The 11,393-nt window shown below is 43.0% G+C and overlaps 1 protein-coding gene across 1 annotated transcript; it reads left to right on the top strand.

Annotated features, from left to right (window-relative positions):
- The first annotated feature begins 986 nt into the window (after positions 1–986).
- Ifne (interferon epsilon) lies at positions 987–1,962 on the top strand. The gene has a single exon (XM_028876995.2). The coding sequence runs from the start codon at positions 1,146–1,148 to the stop codon at positions 1,722–1,724; it is 579 nt and encodes a 192-aa protein (XP_028732828.1). The 5' UTR covers positions 987–1,145; the 3' UTR covers positions 1,725–1,962.
- Positions 1,963–11,393: the final 9,431 nt, after the last annotated feature.

Genomic DNA, 11,393 nt, shown 5'->3' with positions numbered 1-11,393 from the left:
TCAGATAGGCCACAGTCACAAAAGAAGCGCTAGCGATGCTTCAGAGAGAAAGAATCATCAGCAAACACACCAGCTGTGTTATGGGGGTACTGAGTCTTTTGAGTACTACCTGTGTTATGGGGGTACTGAGTCTTTTACTTCCTCTGGAGTCTGGTTCCCTCAACTACACTTACTACAGCTGTGTGGGGTGAGACTAAGAAGGCAGGTAGAAGACAGAGACTTACTCTGGAGGGTCTTAGCAATGTGGAGCTGGGTGTTTGTCGTTCAAGAGCCATTCCTGCTATAGAGATGTTCTCGTTGGTTTACTGTAGTCGCAGCTGGCCTAGGGAAGATGGACCAACCACCTGCCTCCACCTCTTCTCATACATCATTTTATCACTTACCGGTTTTCGTGTGTTCGTAGAGGAACCAACACATTTGTAACCTTTACATTGCTCTTGTAGGCTGTTTCTACTCTGCTGCTCTCATGAGACTATAGCCACAGTCTTTTGATAATTTTTACTTTTATCTTATTTTATAAGCTAAAATATTAATATTAAATGGATTTGACAAGATACAAAACAATCCAAGATTGTTGATACCTGTTTTCCGATTCATTTTCCCAAATACTTGTGCACATTTACGGTTCTACTTGAAGTTTCAAAGTTATCAGCCTGTGGATTTTAATGTTTACCTCTGAGTGTGGTCTAAGTACTGCTACGGCTTTGATTAAATAATACTCCACGAAATAATATGGCTTTAAAAAAAAAGCTTCTTCTCAATAAAAGAACATGACTAAGCCTGACTAAACACTTAGAAAGTGCATTGTGTTAAATGAAACCTTGTATGTAATAAATAATGAGGGTAGTAGCGGATCAGATTGGACAACTGTAATTGTCTCCAGAAAAGTAGACAGTGAGGCCCGCTCTTTCAGTACTTCCTCAAACAGCCAACACAATGGGGAGAGTAAAGGAAATGTTCCATAAAAACCTTGAAATGGGAACCAGAAAACCTAAGACGTTGACGTGGGGAAATGACACACAAGGAAGCAGAGGCAGCAGAAATAATGCTGTCCATCATAATCTGAGATAGATGAAAGGCCAGCATTGCCTAGAACTGGAGTTTCACAAGGTGAGCACAGAGAGCGGGGGTTTTTGTCCTTCACCATGATCCACAAACAGCTCCCTGAAATGGTGCTGCTGCTGTTGGCTTCTTGCACTGTCTCCTCCCTAGACTCGAAACTGATTCTCTTCCAATCAAGAATGGATGGAGAAAGTCTACAGCTACTGAAGGCTTTGCCAATCTCATCCAGCCAGCAGTGTCTAGCACACAGGAAAAATTTCCTGCTTCCTTGGCAGCCTGTGAGTCATCACCAGTACCAAAAGGGACATGCCCTGGCTGTTCTGCACGAGATCCTCCAGCAGACCTTCAATCTCTTCCAGACACATGTTTCTCTGGGCATTTGGGAGGAAAGCTGTGTAGAGAGGGTCTTAGCTGCGCTTCACCGACAGCTGACATCCGTGGAGTCACTAGCTGGGCTAAAAGCAGAGCAGAAGAGAGGGGGCTCGAGCGTGCAGAGCCTTAGGTTACGGATTAAAGCATACTTCAGGAGGATCCACGATTACCTGGAAAGCCAGAGGTACAGCAGCTGTGCCTGGATCATTGTCCAGGTAGAACTCAACCGCTGTATGGTCTTTGTGTTCAGGCTCACGGGATGGCTGAGCAAACAAGAACTAGACCCTTGAACACTGTGAAGCAAGAGCCAACAATGGGTTTTAAAAGCATAGGTTGGTGGCAGAGTGAGAGGCGATCTCTGAGCATTCCGGTTTCTTCTTTGGGCTGCATTGCTTTGCTTCTGCGGGTCTTTAACTGTGTCTGAAGATTGCATGAGTTGGCCACAGTTGTTTTCATTTTGCCATGCTGTGTTATGTTTTCTACCAATTTTAATTTATTTGAGAATTAAAATGAATTCATGGAAATTTTGTAACTGGTTCTTCAAATGGTGAAGTTTTCACAGAAGTTTGCAGCTAGGTGTGATGAACTATGCCTTTAACGTAGTGAGCATTCCTTAACGTACAGCATTCATTCCAATGAATTCCTTGTTTACCAGAAATTGTTAGAGGCAATGAGTAAGATTTGAAACTAGCACCAAATACTGAATATTTCTGTTACAGGAGACTAATACAAATATGGCCAAAATACATGAACAATTTGCAAAGGAATGAAAACAGATTTGATCTCACTCTAATAATACTAATAACAATAATAATAATAATAATAATAATAATAATAAAGCAGATTACAACTAAATAACATCCCATTTAACCTATTTGGTAACTCCTCAAGGTTTAATTAAGAAAAATAGACTCACAGACTGCTGAGGAGGCAGGAAATTTTTCCTGTGTGCTAGACACTGCTGGATTGATTGGTAAATGCTCTTATAATTTGCCAGATCAGCAGAAGTTGGTACAAGCCATATTCACACAAGAGAACATGATTCTGCTGAAGAGAATAAGGAGACACTTGCCCTACAAAAATACATAAAGCAAAAAAATAGGAAAATAAGTGTATAAGTGGTATATTTGAGCAAAAACCATGAAATAACTTTAATATTTGTACTTTCTATCCATGAAGAACTAAAGAACACATGAAATATAAACTACAGCGATAAATTACTGTACTGTAGAGGAAGGAATGGCAGATTTGGGGATGCAGACTGGAGAAGGAGAGTTTTTACTCTTCTTTCTAAGTGGTAATTTTGAGTCATGTGCATATGACAAATTAAGTTAAATGTATCTAGCTAGTTAGAACTATCAGAAGGATCAGTGAAAGAGCCTTGCTGCTGAACCAAGGTGCTCGTCAAAGGCCAGAGGAAACAAGAATGAAGCAGCCTGCTCTTGGCTGGCAATGGCTGGGAGGTGGAGGGCTGGGTCATGCCCTGGGAAGGGGTTTCTGCTGCATGAAGGGTCTGCTGGTGACAGGATTGCATCTCTCCTAGGCAAGCCTTTTATGAAATCGTCACAGAGCAATGTGGAGCAAAATGTCTGAAGTCCACTGAGACTTGGTATCTTTGCTACATTATCCAGATACAAGCTACAAGGCAAAGGTAGCTACAAAGCCCCATAGCTACTTCTACTTCACAATCATTGTGTAATCTGCCATGGAAGTTACTACTGAATGGAGAGGCTTGCTGGAGAACCAGACAATCCCAGTTTAGCTTAATCATTGCAAGCAACTGTTGGTGGATGCTTCTAGATTGAGCTTGAAAGGAACGGGGAGAAGCTGAATGGGCTTCTGAATGTGAAGCGGTCTCCACAGGAAACAATCTCTCCAGCAACTGAAACACAGGAGCTAGCTGGCAGGAAAAAGTCCTTGCTGACTTCACTGTGAGGCCCAGGAAAGGATCTGTTTACCTTTGAGTTCATGCAGAGGTAGTGGAGTCAGGGAAGAAGTATTTACCACACTTGACTGAAAATACAGGTCGTTTTGCTTCTCGTGGTCTGGAAAACTTTTTGTTGCTGTTTTTCTCCTTTAAACCAGGAAGTTTCCAGAACCAAATCCGTCATCTAACAATTATTCAACTCTCCAAACAACCTCTCAAGGTACTTTCTGTGATTATCTGTTTTTCTCAGGTGAAAACAAGACTTCAAAGATGAAGTAACATGCTTAAAGTAACACAGCAAGCCCCAGCCAGAGCTAGCAGAAGCCACAGCAGAAACTCCATCCCAAGGTACCACAACTTGTGGCGCAAATGCCTCCCCCCTTGTTGCAATATTGCAGCAAAATAATCATTTGGGATAATAATTATCTTCTAGCCTGTGTTATGCCCTCTGAATCCTAAATTAAAGAAAACACATTTCCCCTCCTCTAGATATCCCTTTCCTCAAAACTGAGAAATCAGATAGTCTATAAATGGTGAGAAGTGGAAACCACCATAGCTATTATACAAGAGTGTAGAGTAAGCCAGGCAGTTGCCTAGCACCACTTTAACCCCAGCACTCAGGAGGCAGAGGCAGACAGGCTAACCTGGTCTACAGTGTGAGTTCCAGACAGCCAGACCTACACAGAGAAACCATTTGGAGGAGTGGTGGGGTAGAGTAAAACCATCTCTGGTTCTGAATAGCAATCAGTAGGAGACAGAAATGGAAGTGGAGGGTGGGAATTGCCCACCTCTTGGTAAAATTGTGGAGGCGGATGATGACGATGAAGTGTAACCTTGGCCCTGGATATGGAAGACACGGCCTGAAATTCCATGTCTACTAAAAAAAAGGCTCTTGCCAGGTGGCAGTGGTGCACGCCTTTAATCCCAGCACTTGGGAGGCAGAGCCAGAAAGATCTCTGTGAGTTTGAGGCCATCCTGGTCTACAGAGTGAGATCCAGGAGAGGCACCAAAACTATACAGAGAAACCCCGTCTCAGAAAGAAAGAAAAAAAAAAAAAAGCAATTGTTCTGTTAGACTCCATTTGGGCCATGAGTGGGCTGGGTGGGGTCAATCAAATGACTGAGTCTTTCCCACTTTTAAAAAAACAAACAAACATGTGCTACAATGCAACTAATGGAAAAGGAAAAAAAATGGCTTCCATCAACTACAAGGAAACGTATGTAGCTGTGTCCAAAAGGAAAACGAATGGGATTAGTGACCACAGAGCAGTGTTTCTGACACATATAATGTATATTAAAATGGATAGTCATGCTTCTCCCTGCCCCACATGCAGGGCACTGCATCACTCTTCTCATTACCGTGATCAAATAACTAACAAGAAGGGACCTAAGGGAGGGAGGGCTTACTTGGCTCTCAGTTCAAGGGGTCACAGTCCAGCATAGTGGCCAAGGCATAGCAGCAGGAATGTGAGGCATCTGGCCATATAGTTCACAGTCAAGAGTCAGACAACAGGCAGAAATGGAGTCAATCTAGCAAACTTCAGCACCCAGTCCCAGTGACTCAAACTGTCTACAAAATCCCGTGTCCGATTTTCTTCAGCTTTCCCAAACAGCCCCACTGGCTGGGGATTAAGTATCCAACACCTGTACCTATGGGAACCACAAGTGCACACATTCTGACCTGCAAGGGTGCTTTCAAGTGTTTCCTAGTAATCCCTTCAAGTGCAGAGTCCAGAATCTTTACATCACAACACAGTCTTCTTTACAATGGCTGGACATGGCCTTGTGCACTATGGAGACAGGACAATGATGACTAAAGCTGACATTCAGGGACATGAAAGGACATTTTCATGGTCCACTCTTGGGTGCTGAGATAGGTATGAGGCACCAAAACTACACATAGAAACCCTGTCTCAAAAAACAAACAAACAAACACTACTGTATGAGCACATGAGCATTGAAAAGACAAAATGGAAAAAAGAAACTTATTAATGAACATCAAAGACAGAAATTCTTTTTTAACTTAATTAAAATATAATAAATTATTTCCCACTTCTCTTTCCACCTAACCTCCCATGCTTGCTTCCCTTTTCCATTCATAGCCTCCTCTTCTCTAGCCATTGTTGTTATATATACATATAAACAAGAAACCACTCATTATTGGGGAACCAATTAAAGGGCTCATCCCTAGAGAAGACTAATTCTCCCTCTATCAGAAGTTGTCCGTTGCTTATAAGGCTTCCTTCAGGGTAAAGGCCCATCTGGGTCACCAGGTCAACTGGTGTTGTCATTGTTCAGGTCTGGTTTAGGCAGCCATGCTGTTGAGATTTCCTGGTGTAGTTTCCCTGTCATATCTAGAAGGCACAATCTCAAAGCAGACTTCTTGGCACCCTGACTCTTAGACTCTTTCTGATCCTCTTCTGCAATGTTCCCTGAGCCTTCAGTTGGGGATTTGTATTATAGATGTATCAACTGTGGCTCGGTACCCCATGCATTTGACTGTGATGGTCACCTTCTGCTGTAAAAAAAAAAAAAAGGGGGGGGATTACTTTGAAAGAGTTGGGGGTGTGAGAACTTCTTTGATGGGGGAAGATCCACCCTTGCCTGTGGTTAAGTATTAGAGTATAGTTAGGAATATAGTGGTTTAAGGCAGGTGGTAGTCTCTCCTGGGCTGGACAGTTGGCTCAGCTCTTAAAGGCTAGACTCACAACCAAAGATACAAGGGCAGAAATTCTTAAATCTTAGCACAAAGGTATCAGTTAACATTTTTGTCACAGGACGTTAAGGAATAGACCAACTTTTCAAGGTAGTGCATGGCATTCCCTGTGTGGCAGGATGAGCCTTTGCACTGAATGGGAAAGATAAACTCCTTTCTTACTCTGTCCCAAGGAATGTTCTAGCAATTCCCATGTCATCATTTTGACTCTTCATTTCACCTCACATCTCGTATCCCCTGGGAATAACATGAATTTTTTTCCCTATGTCTCTGAGTGTTGTGTGCAGAACTTCACATTGTTCTCTGTTTAGATCACATATGTCTTAACCAAATTATAGTGGTTGTTTGAGCTATTCTTGAATTCTGTGGGGAAACAATATTCACATTAACATGCCTCTAGATTAGAGATGCATGACCACACTTTTCTAGCTGTGGTGATTTTGTTTTGTTGCATTTTATTTTAACATTCTTCTGGAGTCTATGAAAGTATTACAGCTCCAGAGGGAAAGGTATCCTGACTTGTCGGGAAGCGAGGATATACCTACAGCTGTGAAGGGAAGGTATCCTGGATACCCACAGCTGTAAGGAGAAAGTTATCCTGACTTCTCTGGAAGTCAGGCTATACCTGAAGCTGGTATCCAGTAGGGGATGGTCTCCCTACAGGATGTGGCAATCCTGCTCCTCTCTGAGAGAGTGGGGGAGAGAGAGAGAGAAAGAGAGAGAGACAGACACAGAGACAGAGACTTTACAGCTGAGCTCTGCTATGCTCCCCTAAGGGAGTTTCCCAGTAGAGGTGGAAATTGCTTCTTCTGCTCTGCTCCCCTAAGGGAGCTTCCCAGAAGAGATTCTGCTCAGTGCCAGAAAAAAAAGATCTTCACCCAAAACTCCTTCAAGAGATTTGTTTGGGAAGGAGGAATCCAGGAGAGTGGCTGCCTCTGCCAGGGTGGAGAAAGACAGCAGCCAACTGAACAGGCAGGGGAGCTTATACAGGACTTCTTAGGGGTGGAGTTTTTCCAGGGAGAAGATTTTCAGAAAGGGAATTGGTCAAATTTCAATCCCCCTGAGCTTGGACAAACTAAGACTGACTAGAGTTTTATGCTCATGCTCGGGGTTTGGTTGGTTTTCTGCTCAGGGATTGGTTGGTTTTCCTATTCAGGGATTCATTGACTTCATGTTCAGCTGGTCAGAGGCATATTTGGCTCTGGTTTCAGGGCCAAAGTGTGTTTCTTTCACTGGCCCTTTTTAGCCTTTTGGCTCTGGTTTCAGGGCCAGGGTGGGTTTCTTTGACTGGACCTTTACCCTACAGTCTGTCTTATACTAATTTAAAAGTCAAGTTGTATGACTTTATAATATTTCACTGTCAAAAACCATATTTTAGTGATATGCTCTTTTCTGATATAATTCTCATTTTAACTATAAAGTACTTCATTAAAGAATATATTTTAATTTTAAAATAATGAAATAGAAACCTGTGCATCAGCGGTTTTGTGGTTTGTTTTTTTTTTTTTTTTTTTTAAAAAAAAGGCTGTTTGTTTTGATTTTTCCAGGCAATTCTAAAGTGATGTCAACAGAGAGACCACAGTTATAGGAGAACACATAACCAATGGGAACACAGGCTGGAGAGATGCTGTAGGAGAACACATAACCAATGGGAACACAGGCTGGAGAGATGCTATAGGAGAAAACATAACCAATGGGAACACAGGCTGGAGAGATGCTGTAGAACACATAACCAATGGGACACAGGCTGGAGAGATGCTGTAGAACACATAACCAATGGGACACAGGCTGGAGAGATTACTCAGTAGTTAGAGCACTTGTTGCTTGTGCAAAGGACCTGAAGTCAGTCCCCAGCACTCACATGGCAACTCACAGCCCTCTGTAACTCCAGTTCCATGGATCTGATGCCATGGACACCAAGAACACGAGATACACATACATACAGGCAGGCAAAATACTCATGCATCTAAAAATAAATAAATCTTTAAAAAAAAAAAAAAAAGCAGGAGGGCTCAACAATTCTCACTCATATAATCCCTCATCTTTCTCGCCAATTGGACTCCTGGAGTTCCACCTGGGGCCTGGCCATGGGTCTCTGCATCTGCTTCCATATGAACCAATGGCTGAGGAGCCCCCAACTGGATCAGGCCCTCTGGATAAGTGAGACAGTTGATTAGCTTGAACTGTTTGGGAGGCCCTGCTGTGGATATCACTCTATATAAATAAAACACTGATGGCCAGTGACCAGGCAGGAAGTATAGGTGGGACAAAGAGAGAGGAGAATTGGGGAAACAGGAAGAAGGAGGAGAGACACTGCAGCCACCGCCAGGACAAGCAGCATGTAAAGACGCCAGTAAGCCACCAGCCATGTGGCAAGGTATAGATTTATAAAAATGGGTTAATTTAAGATATAAGAACAGTTAGCAAGAAGCCTGCCACGGCCATACAGTTTGTATGCAATATAAGTCTCTGTGTTTACTTGGTTGGGTCTGAGTGGCTGTGGGACTGGCGGGTGACAAAGATTTGTCCTGACTGTGGCCAAGGCAGGAAAACTCTAACTACAAGGCCCCCAGGCAGTGGGACCAGGACCTGTCCTTAGTGCATCAGCTGGCTCTTTAGAACTTATGCAGGGACACTTTGCTCAGCCTGGGTGAAGGGAGGAGGGGACTGGACCTGCCTCCACTGAATCTACCAGACTGAGCTGAATCCCCAGGGGAGTCCTTGTCCTGGAGGAGATGGGAATGGGGGGTGGGCTGAGGGGGAGGGCGGGGGAGAGGGTAGGAGGAGGAAGGACAGGAGAATCCGTGGCTGATATGTAAAATTAAATTAAATTATAAAATAAAAAATTTTTTTTTTAAAAAGAAAGAACAAAAAGTGGAGAGGGAAATGGAAACACTTAACCCTGATATATGTAGCAAACTTGCTTCCATTTCTGTTTTACTAACTATCATTCCAGGGAAATTATCAGCCCCCAACTGAGAGTGCTTTGACTGTCTAGACCAAGGATGCCACATAGCCCCCACTGACACTTGAAAGAAAGCTTCCCACTCACACCGGAACAATGAGGGTGAGGAGCAAAGAAGAGAGTCTTGAGCGGAAGGGAAGAAGAGGAGCAATAGGCACATCTTTAAACTTCATTTATTTCTGCTAGAAAGTAGGGCTGCAGGGTACAGAGGCCCACAGCCAGACATTATGCAGAGTCTAAATCGGAGGTCTCCATTGGGTCCTTCTACTTGGAGATCAGGGAAACCCACAGAAGGGTGGCAGGGGCATGGAGGGGACTGTGGGAGTCAGAGGGGTTGGGAGACACCAGGAGAACATGGCCCACTGAATTAACTAAACAGGACTCACAAAGACTGAAGAGACAAGCATGGGGCCTGCACGGGGCCACACCAGGTCCTCTGAGTATGTGTTTTGGCTGTTAGCTTGGGATTTTTGTGGGACTCCTAACAGTGGGAGCGGGTTTATGTCTGACTCTCTTGCTTGCTCTTTGGACTCTTCTTCCCCTATCGGGTTGCCTGTCCAACCTGGATATGAGGGGTTTTGCCTTGTTTTATTGTATCCTGTTTTGTCCTGTTTGGTTGTTATATCTCTTGGAGGCCTGCTCTTTTCTGAAGAAGAAAGGGAGGGGAGTGGGTCTGGGGGAGAGGGGAGGTGGTAAGGAGCTGGGAGAAGTGGAGGGAAGGGAAAATGTGGCTAGGATGTATGGTATGAGATAAGAATCTATTCTCAATTTAAAAAAAAAATAGGGCTGCAGTATTGCTCTCCCGAATTGACTAGCAGCTGTGTGGTCCGCAGTTCTTAACTGTGTCAGTGGACGGAAATGAAGTGCTAAGTAACTCAGGAGATTGGGCAGGGCGATGTTGGAGTGGGGCCAGAGAGCCTGCCAGACATTAAAATCTGACTATGAATTTTCCTTCTTGCTACAAAAATAGACTTTCCTGAGGCATCTACTTGCTTGCTTCTGGTTATGTTCCTAGTGATACAAAGCAAGACAGACATCAGCCATCTTCTTCATGTCCTGGCCAATAACAACTCCATGACCAACAGACCCAAGGGAAAACATAAACCTCTGGCAGATTAGAAACAAGAACTAACAATAGCTTCAGACATTCAAATGATCAAGGAGTCAGCTTTTCCAAAAATACCAATGAAATCTTAATAGGTATTTTTTTGGGGGGGGGGAATTGAAAAAACTCTGAAATAATCATACTCCAAAAGATCTACAACAGCTAAATTAATATTTAAAAACAAGCAAAGCGGGAAGAATGATAATAATATAGGTTTGTTATTGGAAGGAAAATTGAAAAACAAGTTGAGCAATGGAAAAAATGAAGCAGAGAACACAATGCTTGAATGTTCACCTGATTAGTGACTCACGTATCACCACCACTCAGTGAGCACAGATCTTTTCATAGATGCTGTCAATTGATTGACTAGCCACATTAGCCCTGTCTCTCAATAAACAACAAATTGTCTTTTGATTTAAACAACAAAATACAGATAGTAATTGAGAACAGGTGAATACTGAAAAGGTGAGCACTTAAAACAGTGCTGTTAACCTCAGAGCACTTCTAGCTAGACGATCCAATATTGTTTTTTAAGAAAAGTTTTTTTCAGCTTGGGTTTTAATAACTTAGCTTTGTCCTATGTACTATTAACTTGTGGGGGTATTTAAATGCCTGAGACCTTAACTGTTCTCATTCAAGATGAATATAATCTAGATTTATCTAATTAGCCAGAGGGACTTAAGACACGTGGATACCCTGAACTGTTTTGTTTCCTAAATGTTGCAGCCAAACACATTCTCGTGAATGATGTTATTCTGTCCTCTAGTGGTTAAAATTGGAATCCCCACTCAGATGGGTTCAGGCCCAGAGACATAGTCAACAACTTGAATCAATCTCCCTCTCCCTGCCTCCCTCCCTCCTTCCCCAGGGTCTCACTGTGTAGCTTTGACTGGCCTGGAACTGGCTTTGTAGACCATGCTTGTTTTGAATTCACAGACATCTACCTGCCTTTGTCTCTCAAGTGCTGGGATTAAAGTCATGAGCAAGCCACACCTGACCCAAACTAGAAAGTTAGTGAAAATTTCCCCTTAAAGCAAATGAACAAAATAAAAACAGCATTAAATCTTGATCTGCATACCTTGGTCACATAATAAGGGCAGAAAAATGTGTGAACATTATCCAATCTTGGATTTACATTGTTAATCCCATTACATCATCCAAAAGGTGTGCACGCTGCTTTTTCTGGATAAGTGTAGTTACCACTTCTCATCAAAGAAGCCTCTCTTTACAGCAAATAGAGATCATCA

Source organism: Peromyscus leucopus, chromosome 2, assembly GCF_004664715.2.
Source record: "Peromyscus leucopus breed LL Stock chromosome 2, UCI_PerLeu_2.1, whole genome shotgun sequence".
NCBI lineage: Eukaryota > Metazoa > Chordata > Mammalia > Rodentia > Cricetidae > Peromyscus > Peromyscus leucopus.
This window is presented reverse-complemented; position numbering and strand designations above follow the sequence as displayed.

Excerpts from the sequence above, each read along its gene's own strand:
- Ifne (XM_028876995.2), top strand. The coding sequence starts at position 1,146 with ATGATCCACAAACAGCTCCCTGAAATGGTGCTGCTGCTGTTGGCTTCT.